The following is a 21,287-nucleotide window of genomic DNA, read 5'->3' as shown; positions in this document are numbered from 1 at the left end:
AAATAAAACCACCGGAGAGGACATAAAGCCAGGCAAATTAAGATGTTACTACTTCCATGCAATACAACATTTGAGTGAAAAAGAAAAGAAAAAAATGTTTTCCCTTCATACGCACTACATTTATCACGGAATGTAACCACTAACAACAAAGACAATGTCCAACAGAGTAACACAACGATTAAAGAAGCTCAATCAAATTATTCATTGATCTACAGTCAATTTTCCTGTCCAGAAATATTGAAATAAATATTGCGAAATACGCGTGTCCCCTAATGCCACAACGTAAATAGACACTGATGGAAAGAATGACTGTGGAAAACTGCAAGCCTCGTAGCTCTTCAACAAGAATTTACCGGAAGAGAGAAAGCTCACTTGATATTGATACCGTGAAATGATGGCAAGACAGCGATGAGTGGGTCTCCATAACCAACGGCTTCTGTGAATCATTACCAATTCAATTAAAACCATAAGAGGGTATTCGCAGCCATATAAATTTTTAAGTAAAAATATGTAGCTTTAACATTTATAAATGCCGCTTTGCAGACATTCAAGATTTTTTGTATTCTGAATTTCGTTGTGCCCCATATTCCATACTTGTTTGCAGTGCTAATTTAAGTTCTTATTATACACCCTATATATGACACAACTTGATAGCATTTAAATGTCATGCATTATAAAATGATAATAGTCATTATACCTCCGTCATTGAAGAGGAGCTTCAAAACTTCTCCGCCCGCATCTGACTGCTCAACATATCAAGAATCCATCATGAGCGAAGTATGTAGTATAAAACACGCATTAAAGGAACTCAAAAGGGAAAACATACCTTCACAGGAAGTTCAGTGCCAAACTGATCCACATATCCGATTACTTGTCCTCCTTTGATCAGATCACCCTGTACAGTTCGGAATCAAGAGAAGAAAAATTGAGGTTATGTTGCCAAGTTTGTTATACAAAAGGTTTATGGTTTAAGGAATCAAAATGTTGCCAGTATTTGGATAAGGAAATCAAGATGCCGAGACACTGTTAATAGACTTAATTCCTGAATAACAGTTACATAAAGACACCCATAGGATAGGTAGTCTGTAAAATTACCTGTATGCTTATGGATATGGGACTTACTTAGAGATTGATCTTGTTACGGAAAATGCAATCTTCTAGATGGATATTTAATTGCGGATCAGTTTAGTTCTTGATTTACTCAATTAAATCAGGATTTTAGAAGAATCCACTGGGAGTTATTTTGTAGGTAGAAAATACCTATCAAAGGTTAAGGCATAAGGAGAGCTAAATCGGTTTATCATTGAATCAAGCACACGGGAATACGAGGAAATTTGAACACAAGACATAAGAATGACATATTAGGTGAATTTTCTACTAAATCTAAAATATTAAAAATGAAGAACCAAAGAAAGTTATGAAACAGATACCTCTTTACAGATTGGAGGTTGCTTCTTTCCTTTTACTGTTCTACCCCTTCGGAATGAACCAACCTGGAACAGACAAAAAACGAAAGATGAAAGTGAATCCTAGCTATATTGTAGTTATTGTCCTGGACAAAGTAAAAGAATCAAAATGTTCCTCGGACATAAGCACAACATATACCGTAGGAGAAGAAACCAGAACATATCCGTTAGCTCCAGAAGCCTCCAAGGCTGCTAATCTTGATGACTTGTCTACAGAAGTGTTGGTAAATGGAGTGGCTTTTTCAGAAGAAGATTTTGGTGCTGGTGCTGGTGCTGGTGCTGGAGGGGGAGCAGGAGCTGATTCAACCATGGGTTTACTTGGAATAGGTGGTGCTGCTGCTGGCGAGATGCTAGACACAGGAGCACTGGTGGCTCCAATATTACGCTTCAAATGCATTTCAAAGTCTCCAACCTAACACAGATATGCAGGGTCAGTCAAAGAAGAGAACGTAAAATACAGCCAAAAATTTGCAGATTACAATCAACTCTAGACAACCCATACCATAAAACAGTAGAAGCCTTAGAGATTAATGAACTTTAACCAGGTCTTGAAATCCATGATGTATGCTACAATGTTTTATGTTGTCCCTTATGCAAACTGCATGGCTCACTAAACAAGAGACTGATGACAAGGCCAAAGCAATCTAAACAAGCAAGAAAGCCCTATATATTCTATTAGTAAAGCCTAAACGTCCTTACTCAAAACTAAAGCTCTAACAAGCAAGAAAACCCCTTGAATATAGATAGGCTAAGGCCGCTCTAGTAATATTATGATACAAGGTGATCCTTGTATTCATCATCCCCTTAACATATTGAGAACCCAGTGCTTTTCTGGTTCTTAATGAAGTACTGACTTTCTTTCTTTACTATAAAATGCATATCTTATTTAGACATAAGGCAACAACAAGAGATTTGCAAGAGTACCAGGTTGCTTGATGGATGTTGATATTTACCTTAAGTTTCAGTTCAGCAACTTCTGTCTCATCACAGACTTCTAGCATTAGTGCCTGATGATAAAGACAACTATGTGTCAAACCAGAAGGTACAGTTCAAAGACAACTATGTGTCTTATCACAGACTTTTTTCCTTACACAGATATTCTCACCTCAAATCCATTAGGAAAAGTTGCGGGTTGAGTAGTTCTCTCTGATGAGACTTGTGGCTTACTATCTGTTGAAAGTGCCCAATATCAAAACATCTCTAAGATGGAATTCTAATAATTTTACTCAGACTATGATACAGTGACATATTAGCATGTGTAAGCACATTTCTACCATGGGCCAACACAGAGAGAGGCAGTGTCATACCAGAACACAAATGAAATCCCAGAAGTTTATAAAAACTAAAACAAAAAAGAAAGAAAGCAAACCCAGATGTAGACTATATTCTCTCATTGACAAAAATAATCTTCAGATGCACCAGTGTCATGGAAATCAGGCTTTACGAAATATCCAGGCGAGAGTAGAGTGTAGAATGAATGCAGTAGAAAGTGACTTCAGCTGAGTAATCACACTGTGGGTACTTAAGTAATATTCAATTATGGACATGGAAATATACCCTGTTTCGAGTTCTGAATGACATACAAATCTAAAACACTAAATGTGGTTCAAAAACTCATACATCTAAAATTGCATCCTGCCCCACCTCCAAACAAAAATGACATACAAATCTAAAACATACCGCTGGATTTTTCACTCTTGGCAGCTTCAGATGTCTTCACACATGATACTTGCACTCCCCTCCGCTTTTGTGGAGAATAAAGGAACTTCTCACTAAACATCAAGCCTTGGAAGTATGATCTACTCACAGAAGGCCTTGCGGTATTATACGCAGGAAGCATACCAGGCTTGTCAAGCGAGGACCGAACATGAGAAACTGTGCCTACAGAACCTACAATTTGACACTGTCTTATAAGAATCCAAATTTGGATCAAGCTTCAACAATAGTTGAATAGTCTGCACTTCGCAGAGTAAAGTAAAAAGATTATGCAATTTGTCCTCTTAAATTAGATCCACTTAGGAAAGCTTATCAAAGAAATCCGTGACGGTTGAACATAACAAGAAAATGAATATCACATCAGATCTCAAACCGTTGGAGCCTAATTTGTTACCTCCATTTCCATATATCTTTCAATACATTAATCCCTTCACAAACAGCGTGTGCAAGAACCAGCTTAGTTTAGTTAGTTATCCAGAAACAATCAAAATCTTCTATTTCCTTTTTGAAAAATCTACAGCATTTTGATTGATTTTAATTCTATCAGTTCGTCCACGAAATCAAACAACAAAATAAATTCATAGCTCAAATTGTTTAACAACTAATGCAAGCACACTCACTGCTTAAGCTTCAAAATACAAAAATATATTATCTATGCATGTATGTGTAAATATGAAAGCATGAAAACAGAGAGAGCGAGAGAGTTACAGTTAAAGGATCGGAAAACAGCCGAGGAATCCATTGTTGGAGGGAGCTAATCGAGTGGAGCAAAATGCAGACGAGAGATCTCTGGGGATTTTGACGAACCAGAAATGGTGAAAATGGTCTGAGATGGCGATTTATAGAGGAATTTTGGGGGTTAGATCGAGAGCTTGAGGAAGAAGAAGAGTCACTACGTGTGTGTTTGGTTAAGCACAGTTGGGGAGGTTGATCTTCGAAATGTCCGCCTCTCTCATCAGTTTCTCCGTTTGGTTTCCAGCATTTGTCGCTAACTTATTACTGCGCACGGCATGTCGTAGAGTCACACAGGCCCGCATGCCACGTGCACGTCACGTGATCTATGATTTGCAATACTGTCATTGGTATCAAATTCACGTGCAATGGGCTTTTGACACGAAATAGGGCTTTCGTCTAGCTAAAGCCTAATACTTTCTTTTGGGTGCAATTTAATCCCAAAATAACTTTGGTCCATTTACATTTTTTTTTTCTTCTTTTAATACAAATCAAAATTCTGCGAGGAAAAACGAACATAAGACTTCACGCATACATGTGGGTGAGCGTTTCTAAAAAGAGACAATAAGTTAAATTAACTCAAAGTATTTATTTGCGTACAAATACAAATGCACATGCATTGTTTACAACTTTACATTCCGTTTAAAGTTCAAACCATTAATTTAGAATCTTATATTCCAAATGGTTACTCTTGGAGACAAATTGCACTTAGGTTTCCTAGATTAAACAATTGTAACTGTGGCCGTAAAGAAATTAAGCAATTGTGAGGGTGAGGATTTCTCTAAATTCCAGCCTCCTAGTCTCAGTATAAAATGTTTTATGTTTGTTAGGCCAATAAGTCAACCAAATCCACCCTCTAATTTCCCAATCCATTGTCCTTCCCATGGCAGCTTTGTCCACCTTCCACCACACACCCTCTCCATATTCATCACCAGCAAAAATGACCCCTCCTTGCCTTGTGAAGGGCCTATAAGCGCTGGAGTATCTGTCTTTGAACCATGCCTTGGGGTTGATCAATGCAAATTTTGATGGCTTAGAAGAGAAGACCTCTCTTCCATCCACACTATCATGAAGAAACCAGTTCAATTTTGCGCTATAGCCGTACACCGATTCCTCGAATTTCCATGGCTTCAAGCTCATTGTTATGGTCTCTCCTGCTGATACCTTGAGTGCCAAGTAAGGGTTAGGCGGCTCAAATGAGCCTTCTATGCCTTTCTCGTGGCCAATCTCTCTTGCAGGGTTCTCAGAAGACTTGCCCACTGAAACACTTACCACATTGGTTTGAACGGTTGGAGTAATTTGTAATGAAATTCTTGAAGGGAAGTGCTTTTCAGCTACACCGGCTCCTCGTTCGTTCATCAGTCTCTCATTCACAAGACTGATCACATCACACCTTCAGAAAAAATTGATAAAAAAACACGGAGAAGGCAAGTATACATAGAGTTAGTGATCAAAATTTGTGTTACAAGAATTTGGCTATCAAACACTAAAAAGTACCTTATGTTATCAATGTTTAGCATCACATCAATCCACCTCTCTTGAACTCTGACCTTGGAATTGAATTGAAGCACGCCCTCAAGCTGGTGGTAATATAGAGAGAATTGCAGTCTCTCATCAACAGAAGGGCTGCTGGAATTTGCAATGTCCATGGCTATGAGAGGACAATACAATTGGACTTTCCATAACCCAAATGTTGAAAATGCATAAGAGAAAAGTGGAGATGGTGTTTTCACGAGGGTGCGCTGGGTGGCTTGGAGCTCTACAATCCAATTGGTAATTGCAAGATTTATGGACCTCATCCATTCCTCTTCTAAATTGGATCCTAACACTTTCATGAGAGACTTTGATGCTTGTCTTGACCAACAATTTGCCAAGTAATTCTTGAGACTGTTAAGACATCCTGATCGGAGATCGGCAGGTGCTTCATAGATGCAAACAAGGAAGAGGAGAGTGACAAATGAGAGGTTAAAAACATCTCCAAAGTTGGCAATGGAATCTAGTTTGAGAAATTTGATCAAGAAATTGTTATTGTTTGAGCCATAACGAAGCACATCTTCAATGAAATTGATTAAGAGGCTAGAGAAAGTTTCTTGAGATATTAGCTTGATGGATTGGGGGCTGAACTTGAATTGTTTTGAGGTCCAAAGAAAGATGGGGAGGTTGAAATCTGCAGCAATTGCAAAAGAGAGTTTTTGGGTTTGATGGTTTTGAGAAATGGTGAGTTTGAGAGATGGTTGGGATGAACTTGAGGAACATATGGATATGGACATGGAAGTTGTTGGCCATTGAGTGACTGGTGGAAGGCTCTGAATCCAGGAAAATATGTCAGGAAAGCCACAAGAAGCCATTGAATTAAGCAGACTTACTAATCAAAGTTTAACTCTCCTCTAGCCAGCTGCTTTAATTATAAGCACTTCAAGCATCATGTCCATTTTTATAGGCTGTCCAACTTTTTTATATAAAAAAAACTCTTTTTTATTGAGAGAGACAATAATACACGAAACTCACATACACAATACAAATGCTAAAATTCAAACTCAGAATTTTATTTGGAAGAGCAATTACTCTATACCGCTGTGCTAATGGTCTTTGTGATGTCCAGAAGCATAATTGAAAAAGAAAAGATTCTGGAGAGAGGAAAGTCAAGAATAAAAGAATATAATTGGCTGGATGAGAGATTGGAAGAAAACTTGTAGATGGAAAGTTGTGCAAGAAATGCTGTTGACACGTGTCGCCCACCATGGACGTATACAACATAATGTATCCTTTAATCGGTGCATGATAACTTAGAAGAAAAAAAGAGTTATCGGGGTGGATGGAAATCACAGAAAAAAGGCAAAGATGAATCATTCAACGTGTGAAGAAAAAGGAGCTAACTGTTTTACATATCAGTATGACCAACAATTTATGAGCACATTTAGCATATGCGAGTTTGCACATAGCAATAAATGGGTTTGGCTCTTTCTTTCCCCGCTTGCCAGGTTATACATAATTTTTAATATTGGTTTGTAGCATCACGTAGTTAGTATGATTATTTATTATATCACGTTAGTATAATCAGTGGTGAACCTACTAAGGCCTTAATTATTTTAGAAAATATCACCAAATAATGATGACTGTTATTTTTTTTTTTTTTATAGTTTAAATTACATGCTATTTGAACTAATTTACATATTTTTATTTACAAATTTTTATCATAAAAAGCGATGGATAAGATTATCTGCACCTTAATTTGGGCAATAAACTTTGTATCCATTGATAAAAGGATAGCGTGCTGGAATATTGCCAATTGACGTGTGGCCTTCCAAAGTTATGCAGAATAAAAATGCTTTTATTTTTGACCTGATTTGATGTTTTTAGGCCAAACATAACCAATAGCTTAACGTTGTCACTAATCAAAGAAAATGCCTCAAACCTTTTTTAGGCCTAACTTATCGCATCTATTAATCCACTTAATCCAATTATTAAGAAGATGGATATACTATATAGTAAATTTAGGCTCTAGTCTCCCTGGATATATTAGGCTCTAGTCTAAAATTGTCAAGTCATGCCTAACTGGCTTCTTAAAGACTACTCTTACTACATGGGTCGCATGATGAGATAATAACTTTGTCACGTGATATTATTAATTTATTAATCGTAGAATTAGGCTATGTTGCTTTGGATTTTGAATATTAAGATTTTACTCAATCTACTCATCCTATAACACGTGGATAATTTACAAATGCCATATCTTAACACATAAATGACCTGTGTTATGGTCACAAACAAAAATTTATCCAAATGCTGAAGTGGACTAAACCCACAAGAATTATATTGGGCTGTTAAGATTTCGGCCCAGATTTACATTTGGGCTTCTTAAGCTTACACAATCTAAAAACCATACACCTTCCCACACACACGATCAGCCCCGTCGCCATAACTAAATTCGCTCCAATAAAACAGCTTTTCATTGCCTATTATCTCTCGTGTTTAATCGAAGAACATCCCTCCAAGACATCCGCCATCTCACGCGCCAACAATGGCCAGCCCACCGACACTCCCGATCTCCAACAACCAATCGACCGTCGGCGCCCAGTCACAGCCTCCGATCGCCACGCCCGCCTTCCGCGCGTTCCTCTCACGCTTCTCCTCCTCGATCCGCTACGGCTTCTCGCAGCGCCGGCCCTGGTACGAGCTCCTAGACCGGAGCTCCTTGGCCCGACCCGACTCCCTCTCCGACGCCTACTCTCGGATCCGCAAGAATTTCACCTACTTCCGCGTCAACTACGTGTCCCTGCTCGCCCTCGTACTCGCCCTCTCTCTCCTCACCCACCCCTTCTCTCTTCTCGTCCTACTCTCCCTCCTCGGCGCGTGGGCCTTCCTCTACCTATTTAGACCCTCCGATCAGCCCCTGGTCATCGTCGGCCGCACTTTCTCTGACGCCGAAACACTTGTCGGCCTCGTCGTGTTGACTGTGGTCGTGGTCTTCGTCTCCAGCGTCGGCTCGCTCCTCATCTCAGCTTTGTTGATCGGCTTCGCCATTGTTTGTGCGCACGGTGCGTTTAGGGTTCCAGAGGACCTATTCCTTGACGACCAGGAGCCGGCCAACGCTGGCTTCCTCTCATTCCTCGGCGGCGCCACCTCAACCGCTGCCGCCTCCGTCGCAGCACGTGTGTAGTTGGATTTCGGAGTTGATGGCTATAAGGTTGGTGAGGCCAAATCCATTTTGTACTGATCTGTTCAACTGATATTCTTGGTAGGAACAAAAATTAAATTTGTTTGCGAAATTTTGGAGCGGAAATGAAATGATAGGGTTTCGTGTAGATTGAATCTGAAATTGCTCTTCTTTCACTTTTTCTGAAACTTCCAAGATGTAATGTTACATTTTGCTTTAGTACAATTCTGATTCTGATGAATTTAGTTCCTTTTTTATATATTCATTTATATTATCTGGTGCTTGTTAATAATTATATTTGTTAGATTCGCAGTTAAAAATTTGTTCCAAAATGGAAGTGAAAGCATGTATTGAATGTAGGTATGAGCATGGTCTGAGCTTCTTAGTTGCAAGAATTCATAGTATGTTTGATTGGTACGATAGAGAATGGGATAGGATAGGACCAAAATTAAGTTAGATTAGTCTTTATGTTCCTGTTACTCTCTGTTGGTTATATACATTCTTTAGTTTTAGTAAATAGATTTGACTGCTGATGTACTCTAGTTTAGTCGCTTACCGAAGGAAGTTAGGGTGCTCACAGGACGAAGTTTTAGATTTTGGCATGATTTTATAGTGATTGTTGATTGATGATCAAAACGTATAGAACTTGAATGAAGGTTTCTTTGTTGGAGATCCTGGTTTTAAGTGGTAATGTATTTGTTCAAGCAGTTGTTGAAGTGTTCATTGTATGAAATAGTTATTGAAGTTTGGGATGAAAATAATAGTTCATTGTATTTGGATCTCCTCTCCATTCATGTCATGAAAGGAGGGTGAGATTGTTTTTATAGGCATGGTGGTTTCCTAACATCCATGCTTATGCCATTTCGTAATGATTCTCTAAAAGGAAACTCTGTTTAGGTTAGAATGGATGAGACCAAAATGGCGTGCAGACTATTATGTCTTAAGGGGTTTTCTCTGCCCATATCTTGTTCTTGGTAGATAGGTTAGGCCATTTTTATGAGGCTGTTAGTGTTCTCAAAGTACATGGACAATGAATCATGCAGGATTATTATCGGTTAATGCAGTTGGTTTGCATCATTCTTTGTTTGTTGGGGCTTTAAAATATTCTTAGGTGCACTTGGCTTTTCTGAATTTGTTTTTTTTTGTTTTTTTGTTTTTTTGGTGATTTGATTGAAGGTAGTCATAAGGATTAGGGACACTGGTGTTTGTGTTATTCTGTAGAGAACCGTTGTTGTCAGGTAGACTTGGTTTTAGTTAGAACCTTGCAGAAACTGTATGGTGCAACTTTTAAGCTTGTCAAACTTTTAGACGGGCATATTTCAATTTTGGATTTCAAGTTCTTATGAGGCTGGTAATATGATACAATACAACAAAACACTTGTGCTTGAAAAATATGATATATTTCTGTCTCAGTTACAGAAAAACCAGAGATGATATTGCCTGGTTCAAATGGAGCAAATGAGACCAAAGTGGTTATGATTTCAAGTTCAACTTCCTTGCACCCTTTTAATTTCGTGTGAAAATGGTGTTTGCTGCTGCTGATGAATATCTTGCGTCTGATTTTGGCTGACAGCTTGTGGAAACAATGTTCTTTTGTTAGTTTTTTTTCTTGTGATGAGGACAGAGTTTGGGGAGACTGATTTTGCTTCTCATCATTCTTAGCCATGGTTTAACTATGGTTAACTAACTCGTGTAATTGTGTTTCTTTCAAAAGTAAAAAGTGAATCATATTTCATAAATAGCGTTCGTATGATAGGACCTCACCTGAGTCATGTTCTATGATTCATTTCTGAAAAGGGTTTGTGGCCAGGTCATATCATCAACGAAAACCGCAACAAATATCGAGACAGCGTTATTTTGTAAAAGCCCGGTTTTAAAGAGTTGCTGCATCATGGGCCCAAAGGAAGGGCACCCAACCTCATAATGGGCCCACCTTTCCCTGGACCAGGCGCAAAAATGCAAAGGCTGTCTCATGTCATGTGGTGTGGGTGGTCAAAGAAAAAGATTGAACAGAAGTAGGTCAATCTAATCAAACTAATCTATAGAATGATGAGGAAGAGAAATAACTTGTTTTGTTAACTTAATCAACTATTTATTATCATTAGGATCAAATCCTAAAAAAGGTAATTTACATGATGAAATGAAATTGCTTTTGTTTTGACAAAGGAAAAGAAAAAGGATGAATCTAATAAGTCCTAAATGAAGTATACATGTTGATTGATGAATCTTGTTACTTGTTATTGGTCCAGCTCAAGCCAAAGAAAGAAAAAGAAAAGTAAAACTAGAAAATGATGTATCTTTCTTCTTCATCTTTTTCTTTATGTCAAATAATAAATAAATAAAACAATTTTTTTTAAGATACATTAAAAGTTTAGGAGGAGGGGAGGTTAGCTCATTCTAGGGTCAGGTCAGGTCAGGCTCAGGATCAAAGCATACCAATGCTTCTTTGAAGACTTATATTGGGATCTTAGCTCCTTTTCTGGTTTTTACAGATTATCTACCAAAAAAAATTGTCGGCAACGAGACTCAAACGTAAGTGAAGAAAACGCTCTTTACCAACTCAACTAATTCTCGTTGGTAAATAAAACCTTCATAATCTCCCTGCTGGACCAACTCACGTCCCCATCACCTTTACTGGACAGGGCCTACGGTCTTTGGGCCAGAGAGAGCTGACGTTAAGTCCCCCTCCCCCCAAAACCTAACACTTTTGTCCAAGAGAGGGAGAGAGAGAGTTCAGTTCAAGTTCAACATCAATAATGAAAGGTGACCAACCCCTTCCCTTCTTCATCTTCCTCTTTCAAATATAAACTCTCTCTAAACCCAGTGCCCGTGGGAGATCATAAAAATCCAAGTTAACTTAGCAACCGTGCAATGAACTTTCACTGTGTCACATTACGGCTAGTCATACATGAAGAAGCCTTCTTTTTTTTATTATTATTTATTTTATTGATTCATTGTATTTATTTACCACCTTTGCTTTGCATGAATTAATTATTGGGTATAGAAGGTGTTTGTTTTTGTTTTTCATAAAGTGATACTTTAAACTACTCTTAAATTAAAATCAAATTCGGGTGCAAAAAGACAGCGCATTATCTTCTTCAACTACCCTAACCCTAAGGTAGCTCTTATATAAATGCTCTTATTATGTTAGAATTCAGAAGTTCGACCAAACAAAGGTTAGAATTCAGAAGACCACGTCCTGGGTTATGTTAGTCCACACAATCAGGGGTAAAATGGTATTTCACTCGAATAGCATTTAGGAGTTGCCCGGTCTCGCGGTACTATTACCGCAGGTATGCAGCTGATGATGTTCCTGTAGTGCGGGACCCGCCGCATAGAAAGATAGCCGTTGGGAGGAGGAGCCATTTTTTGAAAGGCAGCAATAAAAAGACCCGAACTTCAACCCACGAGATCATCGAGATGGTCAAAGACCCAAAATAATATGCATAAAATGCATGGAGATGGAGAAGATAAAAATAAAACAATCTCTAAACAAAAAAAAACCAAGCCATTATTATTCACTAAAAGAAACTAGCCGTTAGAAAGGCTTTGTAAGCAGATGCAGATGAAGAGCGTCTGTCACCCACATGACATTTTCTCTCTCCCAACACAAGATTCTCTCTCTCTCTCTCTCTCTCTCTCTCAAGTCTGATGATCCTCACGTGCCTTTCTCAGTCACTAAAACACCCACCTCCCAGCTTTCAGTACTTAATCTTCTCCCAACTTATTTTGCTCCTGTTCATTCCTTCCTCTACTCTCCCCCCAACATTTGGAAAAACCACAACCAAACTAGAAGAAGCCAGCGTATTGTTCCATCCATTTCTTCTTTTTCTTTTGGTTTGTTTGTGGTCATGGATTACCCATTTCAGACTTTTCAGTTTCTCAAAAAAGGAGCCTCTGATTGGCGCCGGATTTTACATAAGAAGAAAGAAAAATGGAAGATCCTTCATTCCAAATGCACCCATTTTATCTTCTTTCTTCAGCTCCTGTTCTGTGCCCTCCAACCAGTCAGAAGCGAAATCTGGGATGGTGTCATTGTCACAGCAGCTGATTACCAAGCTCTTCAAGCTATCAAGCACGAGCTAGATGACCCAAAAGGGTTCTTGAGGAGCTGGAATGACAGCGGCTTTGGAGCTTGCTCCGGTGGCTGGGCTGGGATCAAGTGTGCTCAGGGGCAGGTTATTGTGCTCCAGCTTCCATGGAAGGGATTGGGTGGCAGAATCTCAGAGAAAATAGGCCAGTTTCAGGCGCTTCGAAAGCTCAGCCTCCACGACAACCAGATTGAGGGTCCAATTCCTCAGTCGCTGGGCTTCCTTCCAAGCCTCAGAGGAGTTCAACTATTCAACAACAGACTCTCTGGTTCAATTCCTCCTTCATTGGGTTTTAGTCCTCTGCTTCAGACCCTTGATCTTAGCAACAACTCTCTCACTGACAAAATCCCAGATAGTCTTGCAAACTCTACCAAGCTTTACAGGCTCAATCTCAGCTACAATTCATTTTCTGGCTCTGTCCCAGTTAGTTTCACTCACTCACATTCTCTTACCTTCCTTGCTCTGCAACACAACAATCTCTCTGGTCCTGTCCCAGACTCATGGGGCAGCACTGGAACACAAAACAGTCACTTATTTAGACTTCAGTCCTTGACCCTTGACCATAACTTCCTCTCAGGAAGTATCCCTGCTTCTTTAGGCAAGTTAAGTGAGCTTGAAGAGGTTTCTATTAGTGGTAACCACTTCAGTGGAGCCATACCAAATGAAATAGGGAGCCTCTCTAGGCTTAGAACACTAGATTTTTCTAATAATGCCATCAATGGAAGCTTGCCTTCTAGTATCTCTAATCTCTCCTTACTTGTTCATCTAAATCTGGAGGGAAACAAACTTGACAGCAAAATCCCAGAAGGTCTTGGCAGTTTGAAAAACCTTTCTGTTCTCAACTTGAGGAAAAACCAATTGCAGGGTCCAATTCCTGCAGCTCTTGGAAACATTTCCACACTTACCCAACTTGACTTGTCACTAAATAATCTCAGTGATGGAATTCCAGCTTCTCTTGCTGATCTACCACATCTTAGCTTCCTCAATGTTTCTGACAATAACCTCTCTGGTCCTGTCCCAGCTCTTCTCTCCCATAAATTCAATGCAAGCTCTTTTGGGAACACTCAGCTATGTGGGTACAGTGCTTCAACCCCGTGCCCATCTGAAGCACCATCTCAAAGTGTCCAAGCTCCAGCCCCTGAGGTTTCGAAACGCCACCGCAAGCTAAGCACCAAAGACAAAATTCTTATAGCAGCAGGAGCTCTTCTATTAGTATTGTTTGTACTTTGTTGCATACTTCTCTGCTGTTTGATAAGAAGAAGATCTGCATCAAAAGCCAAGGATGGCCAGGGTACAGCCGGAGCCGGAGCTGCAAGGACCGAAAAGGGGGTCCCAGCTGTTGCCGGTGAAGTTGAATCGGGTGGAGAGGCTGGAGGAAAGCTAGTACACTTTGATGGGCCAATGGCTTTCACAGCAGATGATCTTCTGTGTGCAACAGCAGAGATTATGGGGAAGAGCACTTTTGGGACTGTCTACAAGGCCACACTGGAGGATGGGAGTGAAGTTGCAGTGAAGAGATTGAGAGAAAAGATAACCAAAGGTCAGAGGGAGTTTGAGGCAGAAGTGAATATACTTGGGAAAATCAGACATCCAAATCTTCTGGCACTGAGGGCCTATTACTTGGGACCTAAAGGAGAAAAGCTTCTGGTTTTCGATTACATGCCTAAAGGAAGTCTTGCAGCATTTCTCCATGGTAAATATAGTTAATTTAAATTTAAGTTTTAAATGATTTCATGTTCTAGAATTTGTATGAATGATAGATTAATAAGTTGTACAATTTTGTTGCAGCTCGAGGGCCTGATACTCCTATTGATTGGCCAACAAGAATGAACATAGCAAAGGGCATGGCAAGAGGCCTGTCCTACCTCCACACCAATGAGAACATTATACATGGGAACCTCACATCCAGCAATATTCTACTTGATGAGCAGAGCAATGCTAAGATCTCAGATTATGGCCTCTCTCGCCTCATGACCGCAGCTGCCAATTCAAATGTGATTGCAACTGCCGGAGCACTAGGGTACCGAGCACCGGAGCTCTCAAAGCTTAAGAAGGCCAACACAAAAACGGACGTATACAGCCTTGGGGTGATCATATTGGAACTCCTAACAGGGAAGTCTCCTGGTGAGCCAATGAATGGCTTGGATTTGCCTCAATGGGTGGCCTCCATTGTGAAAGAGGAGTGGACTAACGAAGTTTTCGATTTGGAATTGATGAGGGATGCATCAATTATCGGTGACGAGCTGCTAAACACATTGAAACTAGCCTTGCATTGTGTTGATCCTTCACCATCTGCAAGACCAGAAGTTCAACAGGTTCTGCAGCAACTAGAGGAGATTAGACCCGAAACAGCTGCCAGTTCCAGTGACGATGGAGCTGGAGCCCCTTCAGCAAGTGAGTGAAAACTGATTCCAGAAGTATGTGGGGTTTGGTAGACATATTTAGGAAGAGAAGCTAGCTACTAAGTCCAAGATTCTTTCATTCTTCGAAATTAATTTTGCTTTGTTACACTTCATCAGTGCCTGTAAATAGAGTCTTCTCTGGATTAATTTAAATGTGTTTTTGCGATGTATTGAATGTTCTCACTATCTAGTGAACTATTGTTTTGAAATCTCACTATCAATATTTTTGATTTGCGACCGAGGTTGAAATTTCAAGCCTTTTTTTTGGGTCAATAATTTCTAGCCTTTTAGATGTTGCCCAAAGAAAATTGAAGGATGGTCAATGATGGGTCTGCGTTATTAGAAGAAGGGGCAATTCTTGCTTTCATTGTGGTAGATTCTGAGTTGTGATTGTAAATAGGGCCTGGGGATGAGTTGTCAATGGACCACCGACCAGCCAAGTTGCATGGGAAATCTCACCATGAAAAACAACAGAGGAGTCACACAGAACAAAGTTTGAGTTTCCATAGACCTTATCGAAATTAAATCTTTTTTAAATGATTAATGTCTTTTGCATGTTGTGTCTCTATTTGTTCTCATTAATCCGCTAAGATGCCGTGCTCAAAACCTAAAGCAAGAAAACAAGCCCCTCTTTCAAGACATTAATCCATTTTATCAAATGGGTGGAGAGAAATATTTTACATTAACCGCATTGGTACCAAGCTAATCCAAAACTAGCGTCAAGTGAGGACTGCACAAGTTTCGATTTTCAATCAAACCTAAAAAAAAGTTGCATTATAATATTGAAGGTTGGAGAATGGCACAAGAGTCTTCTATAGCCTATTTCAATTGGTTAGGTTGAAAGTTTGTTGGGTATACTCACAAATGGGATGCTAATGTTTACACTACGTGCATGAAATACAGAGAACGCAGAATAAAGAGCTAAACACAAAAAATTTACAGCCAAATTGTCAGTTGCCGTCTCTCTTGTAGGCGCTGGTTTCTTCCGCAAGCTTCTCCCAAGCATTTGCCATCTTTTCAGCATATCCCGCCTGTTAAATGCAGAATACCAGCATAATTATTGTTCAAGGGCCGACAAAATGGAGTTGGAATGCCATGTAAAGCGAAGAAACCTGTTAAGAACAATATGAGTTTCAGAACAGAACAAACCTGATTAAGAACAAATCCTTTCAACATGCCCATAAAGTCCTCGTGCCTCTCTCTGTCAACCCTTTCAAGCTCACTCCTGTTATTTTCCTGCATAGATGTTCACCAACAATTATAATTGGCATTTATAAAAAAACTCATCATGAATCAAATGAGTGCTTCCAAATCAAATTAAATGCAACGTAGTCCTCTCCTCATAGTTTGGCATTGTGTATAATATAATCGAAACAGAGCTAAAATAAATATGCTTTACCAAAGAAGTCCAAGCATTGAAAGAGTAATAATAAAAGTATATAATAAAGAATGTTCAGCAATGCAAGCTGATTGCAATAGATAACACAAAGGGCAAAGAAACACCAGAATCTATTACTAATCCCTATATCTCGGGTGTAAACCTTGGGTTTAATAGTGATTTTCCCCCTTCACTTAATGTCAGGAAAGTGGAATGACAAAGGGAAGAGGAAAGATGCAGTGCACAGGTTTTGTAGTTTGTTTAGAGAATGGCTAGATAATTTTACAAGATGGTCCAGCTGTACAAGCTTAACTTTGACCAAAACTCAGCATGAAGGAATGTTCAACAAAATTGGTTGACAGAAACCAGAAACAAGATACAAGATACAAAATCATCTCAAGTTAATGCATACAAGCTCATTGTGAATGTTGCCACATTTCACCATCTAAAAGTAAATAACCCTCTACTGAAGTAGGGCAGGTCGCACATGCTTAATAGAAGGCAGACAAAAATAAGAAGAAGAGTTCCATCTCATAACTCTCTTATTAGTTTCTTGTTGTTTAAGTCATTAGGTTTGCAACATTACTAATCAAACATTTTAGAATAGTTATTATCTTTGTTGCTTTCTTCTTAATTAGTACTTCTAGCCTGTGCCTATGAAAACTTGTGTAACAATCATTTATTATGTAATCAAGAACATTTCAGAGAGTTTCACTCTATTGTTTCCTTGTGGATTCAAAGGCCTCCTGGTAGATTCCAGCATTTTATCTATTTGGGTGCATGTTTGCTACTAGTACCTAACCTTGCTTTCCTTTGATATCTGTTCTGTGTTGGTATCTACTGTCAAATTTATTCACAAGGCTTGTAAGTTTGAAACGACAATGCAAACATATCCAGGTGGATCTCACGATAACATCAGCAATGGTATAAGAAGAACTATTAACAGCCTCCTATGGTATATTTAGACAGGCATATACAAAAGCCATATACTTAACCACATAAGACTGCTAGATTGATTAATTATCAAATGCATAGGATACATTGTTAAAGAGAAAGAAGAAAGGGAGATCTATAGAGGATGCTATTTATCATCAAAATGTATCTAGAAAATCAAGGATACAGACCGAATGGCCTATGTTTTAAATGGTTTGAGATGTTACCTTGATGCGTTCATATTCTCTGACTGCACAAGATTTAGCATCCTCACTAACTTTTAAAGTTTCTTTTAGCTCTTCTATTTTCCGCATCCTGGACCTGTCTCCACCAAATATTTTGGATGCTGCAGCTTCAAGCTTCTCAATCCTCGACTGCAAGGAAACTAATTCTGATGAAAGAGTCTGAACGGTCAGTAAAGCACTTGATCTGTCTGAAAAAGCACTATTGACTGCTAATATGACCCCGAGATATTCATGGAGTTTGTCCTGCAATAAATATGAAACATCCAGCGAAGGCAAATGAAGATTTAGTTTTATATGCGGATCAAAATTATTATATCAGTTAACTATGACCCCTTTTACACATAAAGTAAGTTCTCATAGTATGAGATATATAGCTAAGCAACCAATATATAGAAAGACTTGTGTACCATACCAAATGCTTGACTGTTTGCGCATTTAACTCCCGGTACAATCGGCTAGCTTTTACAGCAGCAGTAGCCACATTTTTCATGTCAGTGGCCCGTATTGTTTGTGATTCAAACATGGCTCCCTCGGTCTCAAGCTTGGTCAGCTTCACAAAGGCCAACCCCAATTCCCCCATAGTCTCACCCATGTCCTGCTGAGCTTTTACTAGTGATTCAGCCTGCAAAATGTATACATGGAAAATGAAAATCAATCCAACCATCCAGATCACCAAATCCAAATAACCGAAAACCTCGCTCATTCTGCTGTGCCGTATACTCAGTTGCCAAATTTGTAACAGACAATTATCATCAACATAAATGGTAAATCTTTAACTTCTAAAATCCCTCAAGTGATCCTAGTGGCCCCGAAATGTTTCTTTCCTTATAAGATCAACATGATCACACTAATTCAGTTGGCAGTTGGCACTATCCAAATTTTCAAGTCCACCATAACATTTAAATGAACTAACATTTGGATTTGAACATACAAATATGTTGCCATTACCAGAAAGAATACATAAATACAACAGTGCTTTAAAATTAGTATAAATACCTGCTGAGACAAATTGCTAAGCTGTTGCTCAAACTCCGCCACCTTCTCCTTCCTCTCAATAAACTCCTTATCCTCCTCAACCACCACAGGCTTCACCCCGCCCCAATCGTTCACCACCGACTGTCTCAACTCCCTGAAGATCCTCAGCAAGTCCCTGCCGCCCTTGGCCGGCTGCGCCGCCTCATTCACATCCGTCACTGCCGCGGCCTCTCCAGTCAACTGCCTCGGTAGCCTCACGGCGCCGTCGAGCATCCTCGACGCCATGTCAACGCTCTTCGCTAGCGGCAGCTTCCCCCTCACCACCAAAAACAGCCTCAGCTCCTCGCTCTTCTTGAGCGTCGGATGCACCGCGAGCTTGTTCAGGTACTTGGCCAATGCAGCCCTCCGCTGCTCCACGAATTGCTCGATTTGCATCACTTGGCTCTCGACCACGCTTTTATCGGGTCGGATCGGGATGACAAACCCGCGATACGACTCGGACAGCCGGTCCGATAGAGTCACAACGTCCTTGAACCGCCTCCGGACGGTGAATTCGGATCCGGGTCCGCCGTACTCGGGCATATTGGTACGGGTGGTGATCAAGTAGGTATAGTACGAGGTCCCGCCGGGGACGAGCGAATTGGTGAGCTCAAGCTCCTTCTCAGGGTCCGAGACCCATATCTTGAGGAATTCGGAGCGGGTCGGAGGGTCCGATTGATAAGAGGGCTGCTTGGGGTTTTCATGGCCGTTGGATGAGGAGGAATCGAATGAGGTGAAGATGGCGTCCGCGTAGGATGGGGGCTCGAGGATGGAATTGAAGTTCTGGGAGGTGGAGGAGGTGGTGGCGGTGGTGCTGTGGCGTTCGACGGAGGTCGATGCGGAGGGCGAAGATTGGCCGTTGGATGACGGCGGCGGCTCGTCGAGGACCAGAGATTCCATGTCATCTTGGGATGCGTGCAAGTTCGCCCCTTCATCGCCATGGTTTTCTTGCTTCATCATTTTCTGAATTTTGGGGAAATTAATAATTAAATAAATTTAAATAGGTGAAAAAGCAAGGTTGATGAGGTGAAGGAGAAGAAGAGGAAGGTGGTGGTGGTGGAGCTGCATGTGAAATCGGGCATTAGACGTCAAGGCAGTGAGGTAGTAAGTCACTGAGTCGAGTGACTCGGGGCGCGCCAAGTGGGAACCCTCTTTGCATACCTGGTGTGGTGCTGTTGGACTAACTATTTGTTGCCATGCGATGTGATGACGCTGCTGCCGCCACGTCGGCTGCCACGTGTTTTTAAAATTGCTAGCTAAAGTTGGGCTTATTTTGTGCTCTCAGAGTTGGGCCCTTGTTTAGGGACTGGGGCTAAACTAAAATCCAAGATCGGTCCGTTCTTTTTAGATCGACTGGATCACGATATGGTGGTTGGGCTGAATTGTAAGAAACCCGGAACAAAAAAAGAAGTGGGCCGCACTTCATCGTATTGGATGAAAAATACGCATGTCAAATGAAATGGTCGTTACTATTTCAGTAGTGGAGTCATTTTATAGTGAGTGTCTTATTTAAGACTCTTAGATGAGGTCATATCTTTTAACCGTTATATCAAACTAACTAATTTAATCCAACTATTAAGAAATAGGATCTGACCTTAGATAAGTCAAATAGAATAGACTTTATCTTCTCAATTTATATATCTGCTATCATGGTACACATATCAAATTTACTGAGTAATTCTAATTGTTTCGTTTCAAAGTAAAGATGTGCACAATTTAAAATTCGTGGCTAGAAGAATAATTTGACCTAACGAGTGTAGGAAGTTGAGGTTCCACTCTAAAACCAATTGGCAATGGGAGTAGTAGCCCAACTCCTTATAAGCTCTTGCTAGATTTCTCAACTTTCCAATGTGGGACTCTTTATCTTCACATTCCAAACTTATTGTGAAGTGAATGCTCTCTGGGTTAGTAGTCCATTGAATAATTGCTTAGTAATGAAACTTTGAAACTTGGAACTTGTAAGGAAGCACGTAACAAAGTATAGCAGATACTCTTGATGGATTAATTGCTTAGTAATGAAAACTTTGAACTTTGACATTTACATTTTGCACATCCTAAAAAGAAAAAGTTATTAAGCCCCATTTAGCGTGAAAGGGTTATTAAGCCCCAATTTTGGATCAAGCCAAGCACCAATGATGGAAATATAGAATTGCAATTAACTTCACACCCACCTACAACTACCAATGAAAACGATCGAAAACCCAAGAAAAGAAGCAGATGGAAAATTACAATAAACAAAGCAAACAGGAAAAAAAAAGAAAAAAGAGAGAGAGTAAGCCATAGCTGGTAAGGCTTGAGACACAAATACAACACCAGATGCACAATTTTGACAAGGAAGTACTTGTGGTGTGTGTGTGTCTGGTCTTCAATCAATTTTTGAATGACGACTTCTCTTGTACTTATTCTTCTTAATTTAGAATATTTATGTGTTAAAAAGGTCAATAACAAACTCTACCAACTTGGTGTCAATTGCCATCATTGAATCTGGTTCACCTATCCAATCCAATTCCTCCTCCTCCTCTTCTTTCTCCCTTTCACTCTCAGTTGGATCGAATTCTGTTGTATTTTGACATGCTTACATTCAAAGTGATTAACGGTTTTGTCACCTTGTCCCCCTGTAATTTTCTACTTACCAAACCCCCGCCTAGCATTA

General features: G+C 39.9%; 5 protein-coding genes across 5 annotated transcripts; 2 read left to right on the top strand and 3 right to left on the bottom strand.

The window, feature by feature from the left end:
• Positions 1-23: 23 nt before the first annotated feature.
• Positions 24-4,177, bottom strand: LOC117617768 (biotin carboxyl carrier protein of acetyl-CoA carboxylase, chloroplastic). Its single transcript, XM_034347295.1, has 9 exons — positions 3,891-4,177; positions 3,147-3,356; positions 2,572-2,636; positions 2,420-2,473; positions 1,606-1,878; positions 1,431-1,493; positions 827-895; positions 698-743; positions 24-436 (listed from the first exon to the last, which is right to left on the bottom strand). The coding sequence occupies exons 1-9, from the start codon at positions 3,922-3,924 to the stop codon at positions 369-371; spliced, it is 882 nt and encodes a 293-aa protein (XP_034203186.1). The 5' UTR covers positions 3,925-4,177; the 3' UTR covers positions 24-368.
• Positions 4,178-4,466: 289 nt separating this feature from the next.
• On the bottom strand, positions 4,467-6,342 carry LOC117617084. Its single transcript, XM_034346333.1, has 2 exons — positions 5,412-6,342; positions 4,467-5,307 (listed from the first exon to the last, which is right to left on the bottom strand). The coding sequence occupies exons 1-2, from the start codon at positions 6,260-6,262 to the stop codon at positions 4,668-4,670; spliced, it is 1,491 nt and encodes a 496-aa protein (XP_034202224.1). The 5' UTR covers positions 6,263-6,342; the 3' UTR covers positions 4,467-4,667.
• A 1,435-nt stretch (positions 6,343-7,777) lies between these two features.
• Positions 7,778-8,836, top strand: LOC117620093 (PRA1 family protein B1). Its single transcript, XM_034350197.1, has one exon. The coding sequence runs from the start codon at positions 7,936-7,938 to the stop codon at positions 8,572-8,574; it is 639 nt and encodes a 212-aa protein (XP_034206088.1). The 5' UTR covers positions 7,778-7,935; the 3' UTR covers positions 8,575-8,836.
• A 3,451-nt stretch (positions 8,837-12,287) lies between these two features.
• On the top strand, positions 12,288-15,234 carry LOC117620161 (probably inactive leucine-rich repeat receptor-like protein kinase IMK2). The gene is made up of 2 exons (XM_034350292.1): positions 12,288-14,355; positions 14,451-15,234. Exons 1-2 carry the CDS (start codon positions 12,423-12,425, stop codon positions 15,062-15,064), a joined length of 2,547 nt encoding a protein of 848 aa, XP_034206183.1. The 5' UTR covers positions 12,288-12,422; the 3' UTR covers positions 15,065-15,234.
• A 444-nt stretch (positions 15,235-15,678) lies between these two features.
• Positions 15,679-19,795, bottom strand: LOC117619735 (sorting nexin 2A-like). The gene is made up of 5 exons (XM_034349750.1): positions 18,617-19,795; positions 18,033-18,242; positions 17,603-17,863; positions 16,214-16,300; positions 15,679-16,095 (listed from the first exon to the last, which is right to left on the bottom strand). Exons 1-5 carry the CDS (start codon positions 19,592-19,594, stop codon positions 16,015-16,017), a joined length of 1,617 nt encoding a protein of 538 aa, XP_034205641.1. The 5' UTR covers positions 19,595-19,795; the 3' UTR covers positions 15,679-16,014.
• Positions 19,796-21,287: the final 1,492 nt, after the last annotated feature.

The sequence above is a fragment of the Prunus dulcis genome, chromosome 2 (genome assembly GCF_902201215.1).
Source record: "Prunus dulcis chromosome 2, ALMONDv2, whole genome shotgun sequence".
Lineage (NCBI taxonomy): Eukaryota > Viridiplantae > Streptophyta > Magnoliopsida > Rosales > Rosaceae > Prunus > Prunus dulcis.
Note: the sequence above shows the minus strand (reverse complement) of the source record. Positions and strands in the feature narration are given on the sequence as shown.

Bases quoted from the DNA above. Each gene is read 5' to 3' on its own strand.
- LOC117617768 (XM_034347295.1), bottom strand. From the start codon at position 3,924: ATGGATTCCTCGGCTGTTTTCCGATCCTTTAACT. The intron at 2,637-3,146 runs GTATGTTTTAGA...CACTTTCAACAG, and splicing joins CAAGAGTGAAAAATCCAGCG to ATAGTAAGCCACAAGTCTCA. The intron at 896-1,430 runs GTATCTGTTTCA...CGAACTGTACAG, and splicing joins AACCTCCAATCTGTAAAGAG to GGTGATCTGATCAAAGGAGG.
- LOC117620093 (XM_034350197.1), top strand. From the start codon at position 7,936: ATGGCCAGCCCACCGACACTCCCGATCTCCAACAACCAATCGACCGTC.
- LOC117619735 (XM_034349750.1), bottom strand. From the start codon at position 19,594: ATGATGAAGCAAGAAAACCATGGCGATGAAGGGGCGAACTTGCACGCA. The intron at 17,864-18,032 runs GTATGGTACACA...TATTTATTGCAG, and splicing joins CGCAAACAGTCAAGCATTTG to GACAAACTCCATGAATATCT. The intron at 16,301-17,602 runs GTAACATCTCAA...ACATCTATGCAG, and splicing joins GAGAATATGAACGCATCAAG to GAAAATAACAGGAGTGAGCT.
- LOC117617084 (XM_034346333.1), bottom strand. From the start codon at position 6,262: ATGGCTTCTTGTGGCTTTCCTGACATATTTTCCTGGATTCAGAGCCTT. The intron at 5,308-5,411 runs GTACTTTTTAGT...TTTTTTCTGAAG, and splicing joins CTAAACATTGATAACATAAG to GTGTGATGTGATCAGTCTTG.
- LOC117620161 (XM_034350292.1), top strand. From the start codon at position 12,423: ATGGATTACCCATTTCAGACTTTTCAGTTTCTCAAAAAAGGAGCCTCT. The intron at 14,356-14,450 runs GTAAATATAGTT...ATTTTGTTGCAG, and splicing joins TCTTGCAGCATTTCTCCATG to CTCGAGGGCCTGATACTCCT.